This window comes from Capricornis sumatraensis, chromosome 14, assembly GCF_032405125.1.
Source record: "Capricornis sumatraensis isolate serow.1 chromosome 14, serow.2, whole genome shotgun sequence".
NCBI classification, from domain to species: domain Eukaryota; kingdom Metazoa; phylum Chordata; class Mammalia; order Artiodactyla; family Bovidae; genus Capricornis; species Capricornis sumatraensis.
Window position 1 is genome coordinate 84,550,735 of NC_091082.1, and position 26,402 is coordinate 84,577,136.

At 43.3% G+C, this 26,402-nt stretch overlaps 1 protein-coding gene across 1 annotated transcript; it reads right to left on the minus strand.

The window, feature by feature from the left end:
• Positions 1 to 5,592: 5,592 nt before the first annotated feature.
• On the minus strand, positions 5,593 to 26,357 carry ATP6V1G3 (ATPase H+ transporting V1 subunit G3). Its single transcript, XM_068986570.1, has 3 exons — positions 26,276 to 26,357; positions 14,438 to 14,538; positions 5,593 to 5,766 (listed from the first exon to the last, which is right to left on the minus strand). Exons 1-3 carry the CDS (start codon positions 26,355 to 26,357, stop codon positions 5,593 to 5,595), a joined length of 357 nt encoding a protein of 118 aa, XP_068842671.1.
• Between the last annotated feature and the right edge of the window lie 45 nt (positions 26,358 to 26,402).

Below are 26,402 nucleotides of genomic sequence, written 5' to 3' on the forward strand. Positions count from 1 at the left end.
CTAGGTTGGTCATAACTTTTCTCCCAAGGAGTAAGCATCTTTTAATTTTATTGCTGCAGTCACCATCTGCAGTGATTTTGGAGCCCCCCAAAATAAAGTCTGACACTGTTTCCACTGTTTCCCCATCTATTTCCCACGAAGTGATGGGACCAGATGCCATGATCTTCGTTTTCTGAATGTTTAGCTTTAAGCAACTTTTTCACTTGCCTCTTTATTCAAGAGGCTTTTTAGTTCCTCTTCACTTTCTGCCGTAAGGGTGGTGTCATCTGCATATCTGAGGTTATTGATATTTCTCCCAGCAGTCTTGATTCCAGCTTGTGCTTCTTCCAGCCCAGCATTTCTCATGATGTACCCTGCATAGAAGTTAAATAAGCAGGGTGACAATATACAGCCTTGACGTACTCCTTTTCCTATTTGGAACCAGTCTGTTGTTCCATGTTTAGCTGCAATATTTCAACATTGGCATCTTGGCACACTCTGGCCAGCTCTATTCCAGGTCAGTCTATATGGAACGTTAATAGGGTTGATTTTCTGGTGACAATTATTGATTGTGTGTGTGTGTGTGTGTGTGTGTGTGTGTGTGTGTGTGTATGCACACTAGTATAGAGGCAAAAAAGTATGAAATCTTTTTGTCCCTCTCCACTTCTGCAAATGGCATGGTTTTGTCTTCAGATTGATTGGAAATGATTAAGAACTTAATAGAGTCATTGTTCATGTTAGAAAGAATGAAAATAAAAATAGAGGAGGATTCTAAGCACCTTTCTGTGCGAAGACCTGTGGAGACAGATGAAGCCTGCAGGGTGAGGACACGTGCAGAAAGGTCAACTTTTTTTGTGACTGGGGAAGCGGGAAGAAATAAATGAGTGTTCTCTGAAATATGTAAAACCTCCTCGTATGTAAATAGAGTAAACTCTGGTGACTCTGCCATCTGTGACAGTGTAAGAGTTCTTGGGAAATGACTCATTCAGTTAAGCAAAGAGATGAAACCAAATTTGAATAGTAAAACTATGTGAGTTACAGAGAATCCAGAATGCTGGGTGTCAGCATGTACTCCTGCTAACACAGTGTTTAGGGTAGTTGTGGGGTCATGGAAAAATGAACAGATGCTACACAAGTGGATGAGAAAAGGGCTCATAGTGGGAGCCACTCTCTGCAATTGACTTGATTTAGTTGGTGGGACTAAATGTGGGAGGCCTGCTGTTGTTATTCAGCAGCTAAGCTGTATCTGACTCTCTGTGACCCCATGGACTGCAACACACCATGCTTCCCTGTCCTTCACTCTCTCCAGGAGTTTGCTCAATTCATGTCCATTGGTTCAGTGATGCTATCTAACCATTGCATTCTCTGCCACCCCTTTCTCCTTTTGCCTTCAGTCTTTCCCAGCATCCGAATCTTTTCCAGTGAGTGAGCTCTTTGCATCAGGTGGCTAAAGTATTGGAGCCTTATCAGCTTCAGACTTTACTTTCACCACCAGACACATCTACAACTGAGCATCGTTTCCACTTTGGTCCAGCGGCTTCATTCTTTCTGGAGCTGTTAGTAGCCGCCCTCCGCTTCTCCCTACTAGCATACTGCTGACCTGGGAGTCTCACCTTCTGGTGCCACATCTTTTTGCCTCTTCATACCGTTCATGGGGCATCACAGCAGGAATACTGGCGTGGTCTGCCATTCCCTCCTCCAGTGGACCATGCTTTGGCGGGTCTCTCCACTATGACCCATCTGTCTTGGGTGGCCCTGCAGGGTGAGGCTCAGAGGTTCAGTGAGTCATGCAAGCCTCTTTGCAACATCAAGGCTGTGATCCATGAAGGAGTGAAGACCTGTAAGGATCATTTAGTTTAACACCATGTTGTCAGTTAAGCCTTTAAAGAAAGAATCCAACTTGAGAATGCACTTATGATTGCCAGGCGGAAGGGCGGGGGGAAGGGATAGTTAGGGGGCTTGGGACGGACATGTACACACTGCTCATTTTAAAATGGATAACCAACAAGGACCTACTGGATAGCACAGGAAACTCCGCTCAGTGTTATATGGCAGCTTGGATGGGAGGGGAGTTTGGAGCGGTGAATGGATACATGTACATGTATGGCTGAGTCCTCTTTCTGTCTGCCTGAAATGACCACAACATTGTTAATTGGCTGTGCTTCAGTATAAAATATAAAGCTAAAAAAAAAAAAAAGAATCTGAGGCCCAGAGAGACTGAGTTACCAGCAGGACACAGAGAACTTGAGGCAATGCTGGGACCAGACGCAATCTTCACGGCTGCCTTCTGGACGTGGGAGCTGATTCCTGCCGAGAAAATTCCTGTGCTGATTTTAGCGTGTTTCCACAGTGCTTAAGGCTTAAAATAGTCATCCTATCTCCTCTGCAAGCTCAGGGATTTATCAGTTGGGTGTTCTGGACACTCTATCTGAGTTTTTTACATCCAGAAAATTGACAGCTTGATGGTTTTCATGGGATAAGTTATTTCAGATATTTTTCATGAGATTAGATACTCAAGGCAAATCACAAGGCCGTGTTTTTCCAAGTGATCTTCTCACGTGATGACTTTTCACATGTGCTGTTTTACACATTGTTTGACATGTCTTGAGCCGTAGGAGAGAGTAATGAATTCTCCAAATCTGCGTTGAGATGGAAATCCTACCCTCGTTTTATGGAGATGCCTTTGTTTGATGTCTTCAGCTTCTCCTACAGCCCTCTCCTCCCTCTGAAAAAATGAGGGACAGTGTCCTAGGAAAGTTGATACCTTTCTGATCATTAATTGGGGAATCAGTTGTCTTTCTGGTAAATGGAGAAATTTACACCATAAAACCAGTAAACAAATCTGTTTTGTTTTCATTGCTTCCAAAGTTGGGAAAATAGAGAAACAAATGGAATTCAAAGTGTCTTCTGTTTACCTAATGTGAATGTAAAGTTGCATGTATGAGATCTGAAACTGTGATAAAATTTTAACCTTTGTCTGCTAAAAGGAGACAGCGGGGCTGGTAATCTAACTGAAGGTCGCTCAGTCCTGTCCGACTCTTTGTGACCCCATGGACTATACTTTCCATGGAATTCTCCAGGCCCGAATACTGGAATGGGTAGCTCTTCCCTTCTCCAAGGGATCTTCTCAATGCAAGGACTGAACCCAGGTCTCCCACATTGCAGGTAGATTCTTTACCAGCTGAGCCACCAGGGAAGCCCAGGAATACTGGAGTGGGTAGCATATCCTTTCTCCGGGGGATCTTCCCAACCGAGGAATTGAATCAGGGTCTCCTGCACTGCAGGCAGATTCTTTACCAGCATTCTACAAGGGAGTCTAAAAACAAGAATCATTTCAGTTTGTGTTTGGAATTAAGTATATGCATAGTTTGGTAGAAATGAAAATTTCCTAATTAAATTTTGTTTGGATTGTAATTAAAGTTTGTCCTTCTATAAATGACATCACCAATCCAGTGGACATGAACTTAGGCAAACTCCAGGAGATGGTGGGGGACAGGGAGGCGTGGCATGCCATAGGCCATGGGGTTGCAGAGATTTGGACATGCCTTTGCAACTGAACAACAGCAACACCAATCGTTGGAGAATCAGAGTGCCTCGGACCTTACTGGTGAAAACATAGAGACTTTTCAGGGAGCCAGCAGAGTAAGTACGGAAGCATGAAGACATTGGAGTTGTATTTCTAGATGAAGCCTTGAATTGTCCACAGTTCTCAAGCAACTCTAGGCAAATTTCTCGATCTTATTTCCTATCATGTTCAATGGGGATGCTAATAATACACACCGCAACAGAATCAAGATAATTGATACAAGGCACTCAAAGTGCCTGGTACTTAAGGCTCTTGAGAATCCCTTAGACTTAGGGAGTCCCTTAACTAGGAGATCAAACCAGTCAGTTCTAAAGGAAATCAACCTTGAATATTCATTGGCAGGACTGATGCTGAAGCTCCAATATTTTGGCCACCTGATGGGAAGAGAAAGCTCATTAGAAAGACGCTGATGCTGGGAAAGATTGAGGGCAGGAGAAGGGAGTGACAGAGGATGAGAGGGTTGGATGGCATCATTGACTCGATGACATGAATTTGAGCAAACTCTGGGAGATAGTGGAGGACAGGGGAGCCTGACATGCTACAATCCACGGGGTTGCAAAGAGTCGGACATGACTTAGTGACCGAACAACATCAACAACTGAAGAAGTTAGCTATGACTCTGTGGGCAACTGGGCTCAATGGCACACTTAGTCCCTTGAGGGTGGGAGTGGGGGCTCCTACTACAAACTGCCATAGGCCGGGTGGCTTATGGATAACAGAAACTTACTTTCCACAGTCCTGGAGACTGGAAGTCTCAGATGAAGAGGGCAGCACGACCAGGTTCCACGAAGGTCTGCTTCTCAGCTGCAGACAGAGGGCTTCTTGTAGCCTTACATGGCAGAAAGTGGGTGGCAGCCTCCTGGCCCCTTTTATTTCATCAGTTTTGGCTGGGCTGCATCTGTTTTGCTGTGTTATGGTGCAAGCGCTTCTCACTGTGGCAGCTTCTCTTGTTGAGGAGCACAGGCTTTTGGGTTCACGGGGTCAGGAATTGCAGCAAGCAGGCTCAGATGCTCTGCCGCATGTGGGATCTGGCCAGACCAGGGATCGGGCCTTGTTCCCTGCACTGGCTGGTGGATTCTCATCCACTGAGCCACCAAGGAAGTCCCGGTCTCTTTTAGTAACGCCACTCGTCCCTTTCACACGAGTGCCACCCTCAGAACTTGATGCTCCCCCAAGGTTCTACCTCCAAACACCATGACATTGGGGATTGGATTTCTGCGTATGAATTTGGGGGTGGGGAATACAAACATTCAGGTCATCATACACCCTAATCTGCTATTTCTCCTTTAAGCTTTTATTATTGCTGTTGTTTGATTTTTTTTGTTTGTTTTCAGCCTAAACATGTGTGCTAGCAACTCATCTGTCATTTAAAAAAAAAATTGTTCTGCTTGAAAGAGAAGAATATGTGCCTAGTTGAGATTAGGCAGAGAGGATAGTTATATAGCCCGTTTCTCTTCATGTATGTATACACGTATGTGTGTGTGTGTGTGTGTCTATCTATCGTCTCTCTTTCTATCTTTGAAGGTCTTATTCTTTGAACTAGTGATAACATCTTACTGGTTTCCTCATTGATTAATGAGTTACATAAAATCCTTAACATATAATAATTTTATACCAGTATCAGAGTCATGATTCTATCTCCCTTAAAATGACTTTTCAACAACCACAACTAAGAACACATTTTCTAAACTGATAAAGAGGGGAAGAAATTAGGAAAAAAACAACCCACCCCCACTAAAAGTGGCCCCATCCATGCTTTTGCTCATGTGTTAAAAATATGTTAACTCTGCATTCTTGGCTTACGCCAAATTAGAAGAGAAGGTCACACCTACCACCAGGAGAGATATGACGACTGTTTTGTTGATTTGCTTTTAAATTCAGTATTCATGTGTGAATTACATCACATGAAAATCTGTAGATGTGTAGTAAATTCAAGATGTAACATTTCAAATCTCTTAATACAAACATGAAGCCATAAACAACCGGGGGGCATGGAAACACTATTTATTGAACAATCAGATGCACATTTAGTTGGTGATTCTGTAGTTCACATGGATTTCTGGTTTGACGTCACAGACGATGCTTAAAAGCTCATTGATCACACTTTCCATGGACGCGCTGTAGCTTGCATTTAGTTCTTTTATCTTCCCTAGGGTTTGCACTTCGACTTCTTCTAAGACGTTACTCTGAGAGCCCATTATCTACCAAAATAAAACAGAATTCACTACACTGTACATCATATTAAAATTTCCTTGTTTTGTAAGTTAAATTCAGTTTGGACTATCATTTGCATTATGCATTATTTTTCCAGAATTTTTTCAGAAAATGGATAAGGTCACCAATGCTGTGAGTGGGATGGATAAACTTTTCTAAAAAATATATAGTCTGCAAAAAAGATCAAAGCTGAATCAGTATGCTGTACAACTGAAGCTATGTTGTAAATCAACTATTAAAAAAAAAAAGGAAGCTGGCCACAGCAGGTGACTTCTAAGTTGACCTTCACACAGTACAAATTGAGGGCAAGTTCACAATCATTATATTAATACCATGCTCAGAAGTTTTTTTCATGTATTTATGATAGTTTCCACAGAGTTCCTGTGTCTTACTTTCTGAATTAAAAGTCTGGCAAATAAAGTTGAAAGACATCATTAAACCCATTATTGCTGGTCTTTAAAGAGCAAATAACTGGTCTGTGAATTTTTAAAATAAATTATCTGGACTCTTTAAATCTGTCTTTTTAGGAATATACAGCCACAATATGCCCCATAAGATACCTTCAGAAGCCCAGATATATCATTTATTGTGTGTGTTCACTCAGTTGTGTCCAACTCTCTGCGACGCTATGGACCATACCCTACGAGATTCTTCAGTTCATGGGATTCTCCTGACAAGGATACTGGAGTTGGTTGCCATTTCCTCCTCCAGGAGATCTTCCCGACGCAGAGACTGAACCCATGTCTCCTGCATTGATGTCAGGTTTTTTTTTTTTTTAACAGTGAGCCACCTGGGAAGCCCATGGGTAGGTTGGGTATATTCAATACATTTTTGACTTCAGTAGTTTCAACCTGCCGTGTGTTTACCAGAAATTAACCCCAGTGTAAGTCGAAGAAGATCTGTTGATTTAGTCCCATTACAGTTTTAGACTCAGTGTCACTTATCTTTCTGATTGTTTTTTCATTAACAGTGATCACCAGTATTTCCTATCGTCTCCTCTCTCTCTTAGCTTCTCTGTCAAGTAACAATATGATTGAAATATAATTTCCATGAACAGTATGAAAAAGCAAAAAGAGAATTTTACCAGCGGAGTTACCAATTTAAAGAGATTCTGCGGTGAAACGCTTTGTAAGATTATCCTTTGCTAAAGCAAACAGTCACCTCCTAATTGGTCTCCTCTGTAAACTCAGCCTTTCTTGAACAGGGAATTGTGACGGCAATACAGCTGGTTTTTGTTTGTTTGTTTTTCTCTTCCCTGAGTGTTTGGGGAAAGCGTGCATTTAATTTACCAGGAGACTCCACTAATGATTGACTTCTACTTCAAGGATGTTAGACTGTTCTAAATTCTAGAATCCGAATGATCTTTCTGGGTCCCAGACTTGAAATCAAATGTCACTGAGGCATCAGGTTCAAGTTCTTTTCTGTTTATAGTTCAGGCAACTGGGTCTTTCTAGTTCAAACAAAATCATTTTGAAGTGATATAGCTTCTAAGACATCAAATAGCTTTTATAAAATAGCATTTTGATAAGAGAGTACACAAGAAGCACAGACATGTGGATGAAATTTTCCTTGCTACAAAGATGTTGAAAAATAATAGAAAACTACTTATCAAAGTAGTTCTACCAAAATTAAAAATTTCCTCTCCATCCAATATTGGATTTTATACCAAATTCAAAAAAAATTACCGTTACTAAATTCAATGTCTTAAATAGTGAAAAATTTAAAAGACACACTGTTATGAAAATATAATATTACCTACTTTTCTTTGGAGAAGTATTAAAAATAGTTATTATTAGGCTGGATTACTGCAGCTGTCCCATTGGACTTTGGAAATTTTCATCTCAGCCTTAAGATCTTTATTTTTTAAATGAGGGTAACATCACCTATTTGATGGGTTTATTGTAAAAAGTCAACCAGATTTACGAATGCAAAGCATGCAGAATTGTAATAGCCTCAAAGTGAGCCATAAATGTAATTTAAAATTATCTAGAATCGTATTTAAAAAATTGGAAAAATTAGCTTAAACAATATTTGTATTTAGCCCAATATAGCCATGCTATTATTTTAATGTAAAATTATTGCATTATTGTTTGTTATGACAAACCTAGGCAATGTACTAAAAAGCAAAGCCATCACTTTGCTGACAAAGATCCATCTAGTCAAAACTGTGGTTTTTCCAGTAGTCATGCATGGGTGTGAGAGCTGGACCATAAAGAAGGCCGAGTGCCAAAGAATTCGTGCTTTCGAATTGTGGGGCTGGAGAAGACTCTTGAGAGTTTGTTGGACAACAAGGAGATCCAACCAGTTAATCCTAGAGAAAATCAGTCCTGAATATTCATTGGAAGGACTGATGCCGAAGCTGCAGCTCCAATGCTTTCGCCTCCTGATGGGAAGAGCTGACTCATTGGAAAAGACCCCGATGCTGGGAAAGATTGAAGGCAGGAGGAGAGGGCGACAGAGGATGAGAGAGACGGCATCACTGACTCGATGGCCCCAAATTTCAGCAAACTTTGGGAGATAGTGAAGGGCAGGGAAGACTGAGGTGCTGCAGTCCATGAGGTCGCAGAGAGTCGGACACGACTGAGTGATTGAAGAGCAAGTTCCTGTCACCTGGCGTGTGTTTTATTTATAGAGCATCTTCATCTGGACCGGCTGCGCTTCAAGTGCTTGGAAGCCACATGAGAATGGCCATCTTTGACAGCGAAGGTGTGGGACGACAGGTGACAGGTACCAGCATTAGGTGTGTATTCCTGATGTGCTTGGTTAAGACAGCAGGATAATTTTCCTGAAGATGTCTATTATGAAGGTGGTGTTTAGCACAGAAGCTTAGCACTGAGCAAGTAATCAATCAGTCAGTTCAGTCACTCAGTCGTGTCCAGCTCTTTGTGACCCCATGAACTGCAGCACGCCAGGCCTCCCTGTCCATCACCAACTCCTGGAGTCCACCCAAACCCATGTCCATTGAGTCGGTGATGCCATCCAACCATCTCATCCTCTGTTGTCCCCTTCTCCTCCTGCCCTCAATCTTTCCCAGCATTAGGGTCTTTTCCAGTGGGTCAGCTCTTCGCATCAGGAGGCCAAAGAATTGGAGTTTCAGCTTCAGCATCAGTCCTTCCATGAACACCCAGGACTGATCTCCTTTAGGATGGACAGTGAATGTTAGTAACAATTATCATGATGTATCACTGTGTTACTTGCACTTTAAAATGTATATAATCCATCTTAAACTTTCAGAAATGTTGGAATACTCTTTTAATAACCCAAACTCTTGTATTTCATCCTGTATAAATAAGCATATTATTTCTAAGTTTATTTGATCCACAATAATTTGAGTTTTCACAGTATTTCCTGGACAATATCATACCTTGACTCACTACAGACCACTTTCTTTTATTTTTAATAGATTTTTTATAGTTTTTAAAATTTTATTTTTAATTGGAGGATAATTACTTTACAGTATTGTGATGGTTTCTGCTATGCATCAGCATGAATTTAATGTGGACAATTTTAGAAGTCTTTACTGACTTATTACAGTATTGCTTCTGTCTTATTTTATTTTATTTTATTTTGCCATGAGGCATGTGGGATCTTAGATCCCCAACCAGAGATTGTACCTGATCCCCCTGCATTGGAAGGTCTCAGCCACTGGGCCGCCAGGGAAGTTCCAATATACCATTTTAAATGGTCTTCTTTGGGAAGAATTCCATTTGTATCTGAAGACAGGGCTGATTTAAGCCACACAGGAGTTACATGAAAGAATGTAAGCTCTGCAAGGACCAGGGTAAGGGTTATCTCAGCCACTGATGAGCTGAAGCGCCTCAAACACTGTCAGGCACATAATAGATGCTCAATATGTAGGTTGAACAGGAGACAGTGAGTGGATCACCAGGCGTTACAGAGGACTTACTACCTGTGCTCAATCGCTCTTGTCGGCCAAAGCCTGCTGTTTGGATGCTTGGGACACTATGTAAAATAGAAGTGGGTAACGATGTGATACGTAGCAGTGCATTGGGTCAGAGGCTACCATTGAAGGACCTCTTCATGTGAATTTGCAAACCTTCAGTGTTGAGACTGATGTGTATAGCTTTACAATTTAATGACCAACAGTGCTGGTGAAATCTTTCAACATTACATTTCCTTGTAAGTTGTATTTCAGTTTGAGGCCAACAGAGGTTCAGTTCCTGCCCACAGTTTTGCATTCTCAATTTGTAGCTGCTTCAAGGAAACAAAAATACTTTCATGATGTGAATTTAGGAATATTAAAGATATAAAAATCTTCAATATGACCAGAGCACTCATTTTTAGGTCTTTTGTATAGATGCCTGGTCAGTCCACCTTTTATTGGCATTAACAGTGTTTAATATTTCCATGGTAGCAATCTACTGTTTTCCTCATTAGAAGATGCTATTTGTAGAGCTTTTCCAAGGTCCTGCAGGATGGTTGAAGTAACTGTATCACTAGAGATTTGTTGTTTGAGTACATCGTATAAAGGGAATGGAGTATATATTTTGTGTCCATATAAATGGAATCATACAGTATAAATGATGGCCTTCTCTCACTTCCTTGTGGTTCAGAGGGCTTCCCTGGTGGCTCAGCTGGTAAAGAATCCACCTGCAATGCAGGAGACCTGGGTACAGTCCCTGGATTGGGAAGATCCCCTGGAGACAGGAAGGGCTACCCACTCCAACATTCTGGCCTGGAGAGGAGAGGAGCCTGGTGGGCTACAGTCCATGGGATCACAAAGAGACGGACACAACCGAGCGACTTTCATCTTCCCTTCTCTCGCTCAGTGTAGCATCTTTCTAGAATGATCCAGGCTGTTGCATGTTTTACTAGTTTGGTCCTTCTCCTTGCTGAGTGGTATGAAATTTTAGCAAGTGATAAAGTCAAACAAAGAATAAGAAAATAGTTGCTGCTGCTGCTAAGTCGCTTCAGGCGTGTCTGACTCTGTGCGACCCCATGGACAGCAGCCCACCAGGCTCCCTGTCCCTGAAATTCTCCAGGCAAGAACACTGGAGTGTGTTGTCATGCCCTCCTCCAGAGCATTTTCCTAACCCAGGGATCGAATCCAGGCCTCCCGCATTGCAGGTGGGTTCTTTATCACTCTGCGGCTGCTGCTGCTGCTGCTGCTAAGTCACTTCAGTCGTATCTGACTCTGTGCGACCCCAGAGACAGCAGCCCACCAGGCTCCGCCATCCCTGGGATTCTCCAGGCAAGAACACTGGAGTGGGTTGCCATTTCCTTCTCCAGTGCATGAAAGTGAAAAGTGAAAGTGAAGTCGCTCAGTCGTGTCCGACTCTTGGTGACCCCGCAGACTGCAGCCTACCAGGCTCCTCCGTTCATGGGATTTTCTAGGCAAGAGTACTATTCATTGATACACAGCCCACGCAGGAGTACTTGTTTCTCTTGATGAGTCAGGGGAATTGGAAAATACATTAACAAGAGCTAAAAAACAACCCTCAAAAGGAGCAGCAATGTGCAACCCCAGCAGCAGGCAGAGAGCTGGTTTCTTGGGTCTCCTCCCAGACCTCCTGTGTGCCCTGGGTTAACAATGATGAGCTTTAGTGGACTAGCTCTCTGTCTGACATACGGGGGTCATGCAAGGAGAGAAGATCCGTGCTTGTGGTTTCCAATATACTTGAGGTAACAGAGGTCTAAACATGCTGACCTTTCTATGTGAGCTTTTGATCAACTAGCTGTAAAATTGGCTTGGAGCTCTAATTATGAGAGCCATGAGGAGTTTTAATGACTCTCTGATGCAGAGAATAAATATCCTGAGCCAGATTTACACTGTAGGAGATTCTTCTGGAGAAATAATATTTCAAGGGAGTAAACCCAGTTACTTTCTAAAACGATGGTCAGTTTTGTAATTACTTAAAAAAAAAAAAAGTAATGCGTATGTTAGAAATGTCCCACACAGGATCAGAAAAGCTGATTGGTATTATTTTCTGGGGGGGGGGGGGTCCTAATATGTCATGGGCTTCCCAGGTGGCACAGAGGTAAAGAATCTGCCAGCCAGTGCAGGAGGCGCAGATTCAATCTCTGGGTCAGGAAGATCCCTCGGAGAGGGACATGGCAACCCACTGCAGTATTCTTGCTGGGAACGTTCCATTGACAGAGGAGCCTGGTGGGCCACAGTTCATGAAGCCGCAGAGAGTCAGATATGACTGAGCATATACGGACACATGACAGAACTCAAAAAGAAAAAGATGCCCATAGAGATGCTTAGTTACTTATTCGTACAGTGAATACTTATTGGATACTTATGGAGGAGCAGACGCTATTCCAATATCAAAAGCAACAGAGAACAAAACAAAGAACCATCACTTTGGTGCTCACAGTCCAGAAGGAAAGATAAACAATAAGCAAAAAAATTTTTCCTTAGTATATAATATATCCAGTAGTGATAAATGCTCTGGCTATAATGGATTTTTTTTTTTTTAACTAGAAACATTATTATAGACAAGGTGGTCAGTAAGAAGAGCTAACACCTGAACAGAGACCAAGGAGAGGTGAATGTGTGTTAAAGAAGAACCACAGAATGGACATAGCATATGCAAAGGCCCGGTGGCAGCTGCCTACTTCGTTCTTCTGGGGAAAAATGAGGAGACATATGGCTAGAACAGGGCAAGCGGAGACAAAAAAAGTTACAAATGGCCAAAGTAGATATTGCTGTCTATTGCTAACAAGCCTTCTGGTGTTTCCCTATGATTTCCTTTTCAACTAGCTGGCTTCATTCCATAAATCCTTCATGAAAATATAAAGCAATGCTATTTCCTACCCTAGCATTTGACGAATATCTGGAGTTCCGAGTAAAAGGTAAGTGCATGCCATTTTCAGAGCTGACGTTGGGAAGATTCCCAGGGGCCAGTCGTGGAGGGCATATATGTATCTGTGTTCTTGGAATCTTATGAGTTATTTTTCCAAACATTGATAAGAAGGAGTTGCTTTTGCTAAGTTGCCCAGTTTATTCTAGAAAGGACATTTTATTTTAAGAAATAGCCCCTTGGAAAAGTTTTTCCTACTGTGGGATCTAATGTACCTAATCCTACACGAGTTCCGTACCAGCTGCCACTAAAATCAAAGTTGTAAACAGAGAGATTTACAAATTGCTCATAGTTCATCTTGCAACGGCCAGCTTCTACGCAGAGCTTTATTTATAATTTTGCTGAGGCAAAAAGAGAACATACAAACTTTGGTTATTTTAGTCTGTGCTGCAGTCGGCTCAGAAAAATTCATGCACTTATATTGTTTCTACTGTAAACTGCAGATATTTTAAAAATACTAGTGTAAGAAAAAGCACTTCTGAATTTTTTAATAAAAGATTTGTTGAATGAAGTCAGCCAATTGAAAAGGAAATCATAAGGAAAACCCAGAAGACTTTTCAGCAATTTACAGCAGCTACATGGATCATTTGCAAATCTTGAGTTCACCAAAGGAAATTTGCCCTAGCAAGCTCATTGTAAACACTGTGCAGCACTTTTTATTGATTCTACTAGGAAATGCTAATAGACAGCAACAAGAAAAAGAAATGTTCTCTGAGTTTTTTATCTTATTTAAATGTATTAGTGGATAATCTATAGAAGGAATGATACTTTAACCAATTCCATTCACTTGTATATTTGAGAACATGATTTTTAACCTATACTATGTTAGATAATAACTACTGATTGATACTTTCTCTGACAAATCAAAACGCCTTGGAAGTGAAAATGTAAAATCAGGAATTTCGTAACATTTGTTTGAGGGACTTTCCCGGAGATCAAGGATTAGGATTCTGCATTCTTCCAGTGCAGGGGGTATGGGTTTGATCCCTGGTTGGGGAGCTAAGATTCTACATGCCTCGGGGCCAAAAGCCCAAAACATCAAACAGAAGTAATATTGTAACAAATTCAATAAAGACTTTAAAAATGGTCAATCCATATCAAAAAGTCTTAAAAAAAAAAAAAAAGGTGATTGTATTTGATATTCAGCCCTGAAGTGAAGTGAAAGTTGATCAGTTGTGTCCAACTCTTTGCAACTCATTCCATGTCCATGGGATTCTTCAGGCCAGAATATCGGAGTGGGTGGCCTTTCCCCTTTCCAGGGGATCTTTCTAACCCAGGTCTCCCACATTGCAGGCAGATTCTTTACCAGCTGAGCCACCAGGGAAGCCCAAGAATACTGGAGTGGGTAGTCTATCCCTTCTCCAGCAGATCTTCCCAACCCAAGCATCAAACCAGGGTTTCCTGCGTTGCAGGCAGATTCTTTACCAGCTGAGCTACCAGGGAAGCCCCATATTTAGCCTTGGCTGAACTCTATTTGCTGCGTCCCGTGTATTTTTCTCTCCTGGTATCATGATGGACCTCCCTGGTGGCTCAGCAGTGACAAACCCACTTGCCAATGCAGGAGACGCAGGTTTGATCCCTGGGTGGGGAAGATCCCCTGGAGGAGGAAATGGCAACCCACTCCAGTGTTCTTGCCTGGGAAAATCCCATGGACAGAGGAGCCTGCAGGGCTATAGTCCATAGGGTGGCAGAGAGTCAGACATGGCTTAGCAACCAAACGACAACAACGTTGTGCGTGACGCTTAGGAGGACCAACACCTTATTATTAATGAATATATTCATGCCTTAGAGTCTATGCTGCAAAACTCTCGGTGCTGACTCTCTTACTCACCTTCGCCTGTTTCTGTTGAAACTCCTCATCTCGCTGCATCCTGTACTGATCGGTTTCTATCATCGCTTCCTCCTTGGCTTGGCGCAGTCGCTTGACTTTTCCTGAAAATTAACAGGGGCACAGAAGGAGTGATATTTCTTTTCAACACATCTGGAATTTTCAACTTAACTTTTAAAAATGTGGGTGTGGTCTTACATTTTCTTTAAGCTTTTTTTTTTCTTTTTCTTTCTAGGATGACACCCTTTGTTAAAAAAATGATAGATATTGAAAAATCCCTGATTTTTTTCAATTGGATTCTTTTGAACATGGACATGACAACGTTCTTTCACAGGTCCATGTTTCAGTAGATACCCGCCCATTTATTCACAGTACCAGCCAGGGAACAGATTTTAGTTGTCACTGACTCGAGCAGACATTATTTGGTCAGATTTTCTGTCCTGATTTGGTGCCAGGAATCCTTCAGTCCATACCAACTGGATTCTATTTAATACTGGCAGATATCCAAGTGCGCAAACATGCTACTCAGACTCTATCAAACCGACTCACAATTTTTTTAAAGTATTTTATTGGATTTTTTTCTCTTCCCGTTTGTTGACTCTAGAAAGTCTGATTAAGCCCCACAACACATCAAAGTAGATTTTTTTTGTAGCAGCTTTCTCTGAGGGGGACTTGAAAGTGATTGTAAAACCAATTGTTTTTAATGGTGAGGAGATTTAGTTAAGTAGCTCTCTTTTCTTTTATTAAGAGCAAAGGTGTAAGCCTTAAGCCAGCAGACAGCAACGAAGATCAAAGTTTCAGACAAGCACGGAGCTGTGGAGATCATTAGGTAAGCCCGCGACTTTGTTTGACAGCCAGAGGAAGTCTGGGGGTTACAGAGAAACAGTTATCTATGCTGGTCACTCGCCACCCACCGCCTTCGTGAGCTTTAAAACTTGGAAGAAATCCTGAACTGTATGAAAACTAATTTTTCCCCAAATCTGTTGCCTGTTTTAGTGACATACCTTTATCCTTTTGCCCATCTAACAGCATATTCCCTTTTCTCTGGTAATGTCTCTGAAGCTTTTGTTGATGGTTTTTGTCAAGGGTTTGTTTTACGGGGTAGTGCGTGCCTGCGAAGTCGCTCCGGTCGTATCTGACTCTTTGTGACCGTGTGGACTGTAAGCCCGCCAGGATCCTCTGTCCATGGATTTTTCCGGGCAAGGATCCTGGGATCCTCCTCCAGGGGATCTTCCGTGCCCAGGCATGGAGCCCGTGCCTCTCACACCTCCCGCACTGGCCGGTTCTTTACGACTAGCGCCACCCGGGAAGCCTCTATGGGGTGGACTTTGAACTAAATACGCGTTTTCTCAGACATAGAAAACAAACTGATGGTTCCCAAAGGGGCCAGTTGGGGAGAGGGATAAGTTAGGAGTTTGGGACTAACATACACGCACCACTAAATACAGGTCTGGGCTTCCCAGGAGGCTCGGTGGTAAAGAACCCGCCTGCAATGCAGGAGACATGGGTTTGATCTCTGGGTGGGGAAGATCCCCTGGAGAAGGAAATGGCAACCCATTCCGTATTCTTGCCTGGAGAATCCCAGGGACAGCAGAGCCTGCCGGGTTACAGTCCATGGGGTCGCAGAGTCAGACACAAATCAGAACTAAACAACAACATATATAAATATACACATACATAAATATATTAATATAAACAACAGGGGCTGTATAGCACAAGAAACTATATTCAATATTTTCTAATAACATATCAGGGAAAATCATCTGAAAAAGAATATATATATGTATATAGATCTGTGTTTACACAGATATATATGTGTGTGTATATATTTTGATTGTCAAAGTTGCTTAGTCATGTACGATTCTTTTCGACCCCATGGACTGTATAGCCCAAGGAATTCTCCAGGCCAGAATACTGGAGTGGGTAGCCTTTCCCTTCGCCAGGGGATCTTCCCAACCCAGGGATTGAACCTGGGTCTCCCGCACTGCAGGCGGATTCTTTACCGCCTGAGCCACCAGGGAAACCCATGTGTACACATGCATACATATATAAGTGTGTGTATATGTATGTATATATATGTATACACATATATGTATATACTGAAACGAACACAACATTGTAAGTCAATGATACTTCAACAGAAGTAAGTTAAGAAGCATATTCTCATTAAGTAGCATAAAAGAATTTTTATGTCAGTTTATTTTTCAAACATTTTATTAAAAGAAAATGTTAACGTAAACTCTGATCCCTCCTCTAGGTACATGCTTTACTTGGCTTTATGTACCTTTGGTGTATTTGAGTGTAAGTGGTTTGTAAATTTCTCTTCCCACTATATACAAGATGCTTTGGTAGTCACTGTATACAGATGGAATAAAGAGAGTCTCTGAGTTATAAATTGAAATGTGTTTGACTATTTCACTTGAGTGGGACTGAGCAGACCTCCTTCAGAACAGGTACTTTCCTCTAAATTCTCTGTAAAAGCCAAGGTCTCGTGAACATGACTGCTCTTCTAAGTCTTGAGACTTAGTGGAACATTCACACCAATGCTCGCCTTTTTCCTACTTAATTAACACTTCTCCCCATTTTGCATCTACACACTTTTTCAATTCTTTATAGTTCTAGCCGTTTGGTGGGAATTGGACATGGATCATCCATAGGACAAATAGATGATATGTGGGCAAGGTATGCTCTTCTGGGATCCCCAGCCCACTTTGTTATCATTGCTCATGACTGACATTAGGAGAAAAATGTATTTAAGATGTAGCAACATTTTCTTAGGATAGATTGTAGGATACATAATGATGGGTTGCAGGATCTGGTTTTATCCAGTCGAGCACTCTCCATCTTAACTGCATCTTAGGTAAAAACACTGGTCTCGGAGTCATGACTCTAGCACATAGAAATAATGCTAGTAAGAAGCTCTCCAAGCGCCCTGCCCCCAGAAGCATCCAGGACTCCACTTAAGAGGCCGCACACTAGCTCCATCCCACAGCGACAAGCTGAGAGTGTGTCTGATTCCCCCGCGTGGCACCAGTCACCTGCTGGTTCTCATTCAATTAAAGAGGAGAGCCGCGGGGAGATGGCTGCTTGCACAGCAGTTTTCTGGAAGGACTGGGCAGCTGCTGCCGGGAGGGCCTGCATATGTTTCGCCCAATTGCATCCAGGGCAAGAAGTGGGGAGCCTCAGGCCGGCTGTCTCATCGGAGGCGAAGCAAAATGAGCGCCTCAGATCTGCTCCTGTTAACCTCTTGCTGGGGTCTCTGTGCAGGAGGCTTCCCAATTTTAAAATTACACCACCTTCAGAAAGACAAACAGCCGAAGATATTGCATAAATGCAGGATCTGAAAAAATGATACTAGTGAACTTATGTACAAAACAGGAACACTCACAGACTTAGAGAACTAGTTTAGGGTTACCAGGAGCAAAGGGTGGGAGGAAGAGATTGGGAGAGGGGGCTGGACGTGTCCACACTGCTCTATTTGAAATGATACCAACAAGGTCCTACTGTCAGCATGGGAAGCTCTGCTCAGTGTCCTGTGGCAGCCTGCACGGGCGGGGAGTTGAGGAGGATGGGTACATGCATATGGATGGCTGAGTCTCTTCACCGTTCACTTGGCAACTATCACGTTGCTAATTTGCTATACCCCAATTAAAAAGTAAAAAGTTAAAAAAAAGTATTCTGTAATAATCTAAATGGGAAAAGAATTTGAAAAAGAATGGATGCTTGTAGAGGTATACTTGAATCGCTTTGCTGTATACTGAAGCTAGCACAGCGTTGTTAATCAACCATACTCCAATATAAAATACAAATGAAAAAAAACAAAACCCCAAAACCAACAAGGTGGCCAACACACGTTCCCTGGAGTGGAAATAAGAGACATTTAGCCCACCAGTACTACTGTCTGTCTACTGCGTCGCCCACTCTTCTGGGTCCTGTTGATACAGCTGCAAAAGCCACAAGCAGATCTGTGTAATGTAATAGGGGGAGGCAGAAATAGAAAAGAGACAGTGAGGATATAATACAGCAAAGATGATGAGTACCATGCAGGAGAACAAAGGCGCCGAAGGGTCAGAGAGAGGGGCAGGCGCTAACACAGACAGGGCAAGCCTCTCGGAGGATGAGATACATGAGCAGGGACCTCAAGAAATATTATTGGCCATGCAAACACCTGAACGGGAAGAGCATTCCAGGCAGAGGGAACCGTAGATACGAAGCCCCTGAGCGGGAACGCTACTTGACCTGTTGAAGGAACAGTGAAGGCATCCTCATGGTGGGTCCCAGGTCAGAGAGAGCAGAATGGCTGAGTGTTAGATGACGTCAGAAAGGCAGCAGAAGCCAGGGCACAGAGAGCTCACGAGGAGGGTAAAGGTTTGGGCCCTTGAGATGCTAAAGCCGTGAAGGGTTTTTAGCCAAGATGGGGCGTTCCGCTACTTGTGCTTTACACGAATGTCTTTAGCTGGTGTGATGTGAACAGATTGTAGGGGCAAGGGAGAAGCAGGAAGCTGGGTCTGAAACTTACTGCAATGGTTCAGACAAATGTTTATGATGAGCGGAAATAGCAGAGCAGCCATGGAATTAATTAGCAAGGAGTTACGTATCCTTTGAAGAGAGTTGAGGGATAAATAGGAGGGACACGTGAGCCCATGCTGGCTCCAACATTTTATTCCGGAGCAAAGTCAAGAGGGCAGTGTAACTGTGATGCCCACTAAACATCTAGTGGAGATTGGGAGAAGGCTGATGTTTCTATAAAGCTGGAGATCAGGGAAACAGGCCAAGCTGGAGACGTAAAGTTTGAGAATCATCAGCACGGAGCCAAGGTTTAAAGTCACAGAATTAGATGCAATCTCTTAGGAAGCGTCTGTGGATACGGAAGAGGACACGTCCCAGGTGGGGCCCTCACTCTAAAGACTGGCAAAATGACAGAAATTCAAGCCTGAGAGCAGGGTTGCAGAGGCCAGTAAAGGGAGGGTTTCAGAGATGAAAGAAGAATTCAGCTGTGACTGAGATTGTTCATTAGTTGGGTTTAGCAAATTTGCTGGTCTTGACAAGAGGGAACTTTGATGGAGCTGGAGGGACAAAGTTCTGATTAGAGTTTCTGGAGCAAAGGGGATTTTTAAAATGTAGACTCAAGGCGTACAGAAGTTCAAGGCATACAAAAACGGACAAAGACTATAAGGACACAGGACTATCAGTGAATTTGACAACCAGCAGATGTTAGATTGTGTTTACACATCTCGAAAGTCTGTCTACATTTGGTACCTGCGAATGTGACCTCCCTTGGAAAGAAGGGTTTTGTAGATGTAATCAAGCTGAGATGAGGTCATGCTGGATTAAGACAAGCCCTCTACCTGAGGACTGGCATCCTTAAAAGGAGAGGGAGAGACTTCCCTCGTGGTCCAGTGGTTAGGACTGTGCCTTCCAATGCAGGGGGTGCAGGTTCGATCCCTAGTTGGGGCGCTCAGATCTCACATGCCTCGTGCTGCAACCGCCCCCCCCCGCAAAAAAAAAACCAACAGAAATCATGTTGTAACAAACTCAGTAAAGACTTAAAAAGGACTCATATCAAAAACAAAACCTAGAAAGCAAGAAAGGAGAGGGAGTTTGGACATGGAGGCATAGGGGCACAGAGCAAACACACAGCGGCGGCCGCCTGACTGCAGAGGCGTGTTAGAAGGACGCGGCTCCCGGCCAAGGGAAGGCAAGGGCTGCTGACCATCAGCAGGAGCTGGGAGACAAGCAGGGCAAAGGTCCTCCCCGAGACCCTTGAGGAAGGGCCGCCCCCACCCCCAGCAGCTTGTGTCTGGACTCTGGCCGCCAGATCTGGAGGCTAATACCTTTCTGTTGCTGCCAGCCACCCTGTGTGGGGTGCCTGGTTACAGGAGTCCTGGGAAGAAGCTAAGGCTCAAAGAAACAACATTTGTTGAGCAGTGGAAGCAAAGTCAGGTAGTTGGGTGTGGTAGAAAGAGTAAGTATCCAAATGGAAAAAGGAAAAAAAAAGGCATAAACAGAGCAGGGGTCACCTTGATTTGGTATAAACAGAAAGGGCACTTTGGGAGTGTTTGGAGATTCTATCTGTTACTAATAACATTTTTATTCTGTTTTACCACGTGTGTGTGTGTGTGTGTGTGTGTGTGATCCCATGGGCTGTAGCCCACCAGGTTCCTCTGTCCATTGCTTTCCCAGGCAAGAATACTGGGGGTGGGTTGCCATTCCCTTCTCTCAGGGATCAAACCTGCATTGGCAGGCAGATTCTTTACTGCTGTGCCACCTGGGAAGCTCTACTACATAGAAGGAGAGGAAAAAAAAAAAAAATCTCTCCTGGCTTTGAGAGGGTTGTTAATATTATGATATAACCAGGTGCCCTCATTCTGCTCACCTACCACAAACAGTAGTAAATAACCCGGAAAGCAAAGCAGCATTTCTCTACCGGGGCCTTGACTGCTAGAGTGTGGCTACTCTGCTGGTCCTCGCGTCTCCTCTCGTTCCTCTGCCTGCTTGTAATTCCTTCAGTTTTCCTTTTACTTGTTCTTTCCTTGTTAAAATATATATATTTACATTATATGTAGTTTTATGTAGATCCTAGGTTGAATATAACCAAATGTTTTTAATAGACGACAATGTTGTATGGTTATTATTTTAACACGACCCACTCGAAGATATCAAAGTCCAGTATACCTACAAATACCCCATTAGTCTGTGGACGATAAAGTAAAAGGAAGCATTTACAGGCTTACAAAACATGCCAAACAGGGCCATGAATTTCTACTGCCACATTTTTTGTTTTATTAGTTAAGTAGAATTCATGTCTCCCTGAATCAGAACACTCGCTTGCATCATGAAAAATATGAATAAGTCAAGATGCTTGTTGAAATAAATTTGGAATATCTGTGTACTGGGAAAACAAATAAGCAATTACAGAAAAACTCATGGCAAGCCATCCGAACAAGTCTCTATTATTGTACTCACTGATGTGTTATCTAAGTAAGAAGTAGAAATATTTAAATCATTTATTTTGCAAAAGTATCATTCCCCTGGAGGAGGGCATCACAACCCACTCCAGTATTCTTGTCTGGAGAATCCCGTGGATAGAGGAGACTGGTGGGCTACAGTCCACGGGATCTCTAAGAGTCAGACACGACTGAGCAATCACATACTCGCAAAGTGTAATTCAGTGGGACTTCATGGAACATGGACCTGCCCAGCACCATCCCGCCAGCCCAAGGGTCAGCCCACACTGTCTGGTTACCATCCTTACAGGTGTCTCCATCTCCGAGTCTGCAATGCGAATAAGTGAGATAAATAGTGCTCTTATAAAACGTCAAGCTTAAAGTAAAAAAATTGTATTTCCAAAGACACAAGTCCTTATTCTTCCTGTTGATAATAGTGCCTTGAATTTTTTATTCTAATTCTGATCAAAGATGCAATTGAACTGAATAAATAAATGAATGAAATAAAAGAACAGTGAAATACAAGAGAAGCTACCCAGGATACCTCGGCCTGCCTGTGAAGGGAGTACTATGCTCAGCTATAGCTGAGCAAGAAAACCGGGCTTATCCAGTGAAAACGGTCCTCAGGGCCCACGCTTTTTGAGGAAAAAGACAGACACCCTGTATAAAGTGGGGGGCAGGGACTTCCCTGGTGGTCCAGGGGCTAAGACTCTGTGCTCTCAATGCAGGGGCCCAGCTTCGATCCCTGGTCAGGGCGCTAGAGCCGACGTGCTGCCACGAACGTGGGAGGTCCCATGTGCCAGGGGCAACCCCTGCTGCAGCCAAACAAACAAGCAAATATTTGCTTAAAAAACTGAGTGCACAAACAGGGCCTCTATATCAGCCTAGAGGGGTGGGGTGGAGAGGGAGAGGGGAGGGAGGTTCAAAAAGGAGGGGATATTATGTACACCTGTGGCTGATTCAGGCTGAGGTTTGACAGAAAACAACAAAATTCTGCAAAGCATTTATCCTTCAATCAAAAAATAAGTAAATTTAAAAAAAATTGTGTGTGTGCAGACGGCAGAGGTTATTGGTTCAAATAACATTCACAAACATATTCTCCAAAATGGTTTTTAAGGTCAGAGTATTTACTATTACTGACTGATATTTGCTTGACTACTTCTGAACAAAGACGAAGAAAAAAAAAGTACACAAATACTTTCAGTGACTGGTAAACAAAATTAACATTTTGCATAAGAAAAACTCGGTATGGATTTTCCAGTACTGACTTCTGAGGGATGATTGCCCAAAGGCAGCATGTTTACTAGAGGAAAGGAACAGAGGCTTGGCTTTTATCTTTATTATGAAATCCGAGGTTAGATCCTGTAGAGGGTTCCACCTCCCAACAACTTGCACGACTCATTAGGCTGCTCTGATGACACTGAAAAATGAGAAATAATTGGTAAAAAACATTTGGACCCTATGATGATAGTCTTTATTTTTTTTTGATTTGTCATTTTTTTTAATTGAAGTATAGTTGATTTACAATGTTGTATTGATTTCTGCTGTATAGGAAAGTGATTCAGTTATACACACATATACATTCTTTTTAAAAATATTCTTTTCCATTATAGTTTATTATAGGGTACTGAATATAGTTTTCTGTGCCACACAGTAGGACCTTATTGTTTATGGATAATATTGTTTGTGTATTTTATTATTGTTTTGTTTCTTCTATAAGGGAAAGCAAAGGTAACATAATTATTAAGTCTTAAATCAGCTTGTCTTCTGTTCTGGAAAGTTTAAATGTGGTAAAGAAATTTGAATAAAAGATAAGCAAATTTTCTACACTGTTTCAGCCAGCAGGTCCTGGGCGACTTTTTTTCTATACAGTTGCTCTGCATTTATACAATTTTGCTATCCTTGGCCATGTTTTTTAAAATTTTATTTTTAATTAAAAATTTTTTTAAAGAATTTCATTTTTAGTTCCCTGACCAAGGATGGAACCCACGCCCCCTGCACCGGAAGTGTGGCGCCCTAACCACTCGCCAGCAGGCCAGTCCCGGCTGGGCTCCCGCAGAGGCGGGCGGAGGCGGGCTGGCTGGCCTCGCTCGCTCTCGCCCGCCTTTCCTCTCCCAGCTCCTCCACGGGGCTCTTTCTCTTTTTGTTGTTGGTGCCCACATGGCTGAGTGCTCAGGTAATCAACTTATCTTAAGAAAAGAAAATGATTTTACCTACAGTAGAATACCCCTGGGGACTGAGGGGTGCCTGACCCTGCCTCCCTCTCTGTCTCTCTCTCTCCATCTCTCTCTGTGTCTCCCTCTCTCTCTCTTTTTCTACATCTCTGTCTCTCTCTGTCTCTCTCTCTGTCTTCCTCCCTCCCTTTCTCTCCTTCTCTGTCTCTCTGTCTCTCTCTCTCCATCTCTGTCTCTGTCTCTGTCTCTCTCTCCATCTCTGTCTCTCTCTGTCTCTCTCTCTGTCTCCCTCCCTCCCTTTCTCTCCATCTCTGTCTCTCTCTCTCCATCTCTGTCTCTCTCCTCTCTGTCTCTGTCTCTCTCTTTCATTGCAGTGTCCTGTGCCTGTCTTTCATTCAGCATATTAAAGCAGGACCCACCATACAGAAAAGGAAGATATGGCATCTGGTCCCATCACTTCATGGGAAATAGATGGGGAAACAGTGGAAACAGTGTCAGACTTTATTTTTGGGGGCTCCAAAATCACTGCAGATAGTGACTGCAGCCATGAAATTAAAAGACGCTCACTCCTTGGAAGGAAAGTTATGACCAACCTAGATAGCATATTAAAAAGCAGAGACATTACTTTGCCAACAAAGGTCTGTCTAGTCAAGACTATGGTTTTTCCAGTGGTCATGTATGGATGTGAGAGTTGGACTGTGAAGAAAGCTGAGCGCTGAAGAATTGATGCTTTTGAACTGTGGTGTTGGAGAAGACTCTTGAGAGTCCCTTGGACTGCAAGAAGATCCAACCAGTCCATTGTAAAGGAGATAAGCCCTGGGTGTTCTTCGGAAGCAATGATGCCAAAGCTGAAACTCCAGTACTTTGACCACCTCGTATGAAGTGTTGACTCATTGGAAAAGACTCTGATGCTGGGAGGGATTGGGGGCAGGAGGAGAAGGGGACAACAGAGGGTGAGATGGCTGGATGGCATCACCGACTTGATGGACGTGAGTTTGGGTGAACTCCAGGAGATGATGATGAACAGGGAGGCCTGGTGTGCTGCGATTCATAGGGTCGCAAAGAGTCGGACACGACTGAGCGGCTGAACTGACTGAACTGATAAACAATGGTTTTAAGACACTATCCTCATCTGCAGGGCTTAGATTCCGATTGCTGTAGGGACAGAGCGTGTAGTCAGGAGGAAGGTGATGACCCTCTCTGTGGCGGATTAAGTGGCGATGTGATAGGACATGGGGGAGTGTGAAAAAGAGATCTTGGCTCAGGGAGCCTGAGAGGGTCAGAGGTCTTCAGTGTTAGTTCACTCATATAAAAATCAAGTACATTTTGTACAGGGCAGACTGTGCCTGGGGACTCAGACCCCATCCAAGTCTGTCTCTACGATGTATCCTCTGTGCGACCTTGGGCAACCGGCATAATTTCTCTAAGGGTCATGTTCCCCTTTTTGCAAAATAGGTTGGTGTGAGGAGTAAACAAGATATGCTTTGGTCATAGTACCTGGATGAATTTTTCTAGTTTTAAAAAAATATTATGGCAAATTATGGACTCTCAGTTTCCACATACATGAAATGGAAATAATAGTAATACCTAATTCATATGGTTGTTGTGAATAGCAAAGAGAAGAGGAAGGAGATACCGGTTTAATGAGGATATCCTACATGTAATTAAGTAGATGCATGACTAAACAGCAAGAACGTTAGCAAATGAGAATTAAATGGAAATATTTTTAAAGATGTCTCAGTGGTAAAGACTCCACCTGACAATGCAGGAGAAGCGAAAGCCCCAGAGACCCAGTGCAGGTTTGATCCCTGGGTCAGGAAGACCCCCTGGAGAGACAAACGGCAGCCCACTGCAGTGTTCTTGCCTGGAGAATCCCATGGACAGGGGAGCCTGGTGGGCTACGGTCCTCGGGGTCACACAGAATCAGACATGACTGAAGCAACTAAACAGCAAACGAAAATTTTTGAACATTGGAAATGAAAAGCCATCCAGAGAGGGAGGAGAATGAGCTATGAGCTGTTACGATCACAATTTTACAGGAACAGAAACCGAAGCTTACAGAGGATAAGTCACTTGCGGAAATTCACTCCCTATTAAGTAGATTCAGTCTGGAAGTCATCCTTGTTTTTTTTTCTTCTTGGCCATGCTCCAGAACTCATGAGATCTTAGTTCCCCAACCAAGGACTGGGCCCCGGGGCAGCCAGGGGGTTCCCGGTTGTCCATCTCGGAACCATGGCACAGTATTGAGACTCTGAGCTGTAGTGCCATGGAGGAAACTCAGAGGCAAAGCTTAAGGCTCCGTGACTTCAGTGCCCTTAACCGTCTCCCTTAGCCCGTGACCGGTCCTACAGATCTGAGCCGAGAAGCCCATCCCCACTACAGTGATGGGACACAGACACGTGGGTGGTTTCTGGGAAGCGGCCAGCCCCTCCCAGGGAGTGTGGTGGGACCAGGATCTCACTGGCATCTCCCCCACCCCCGACATCTGTGCACACCCACGCTGCTGCACTCCCCTCATCCCATTTTGTGACAGAAGGCGCGTGCTCAGTCGTGTCTAACTCTCTACGACCCCGTGGACAGAGGAGCCTGAGTCCACGGGATTCTCCAGCCGAGAATACTGGAGCGGGTTGCTGTATCTTACTCCCAGGGATCTTCCCGACCCAGGGATCGAACCTGTGCCTCTTGCCCAGGACGTATCAGATGGAATGGAAGAGACTTACTCCTCTTGGCTTCCTCGAGCTTGTCCTTGGCCCTCTTCTCTGCCTGGAGGAGCTGGTGGATGCCCTGCGACTGGCTGGCCATGGCAGTGGCTCTAGGTCAGGCAGCTTCTGCAACTGTGGGAAGGGG

Bases quoted from the DNA above. Each gene is read 5' to 3' on its own strand.
- ATP6V1G3 (XM_068986570.1), bottom strand. From the start codon at position 26,357: ATGGCCAGCCAGTCGCAGGGCATCCACCAGCTCCTCCAGGCAGAGAAG. The intron at 14,539-26,275 runs GTAAGTCTCTTC...GTTAATTTTCAG, and splicing joins GCTCGAGGAAGCCAAGAGGA to GAAAAGTCAAGCGACTGCGC. The intron at 5,767-14,437 runs GTGAGTAAGAGA...TTATTTTGGTAG, and splicing joins TTCAACAGAAACAGGCGAAG to ATAATGGGCTCTCAGAGTAA.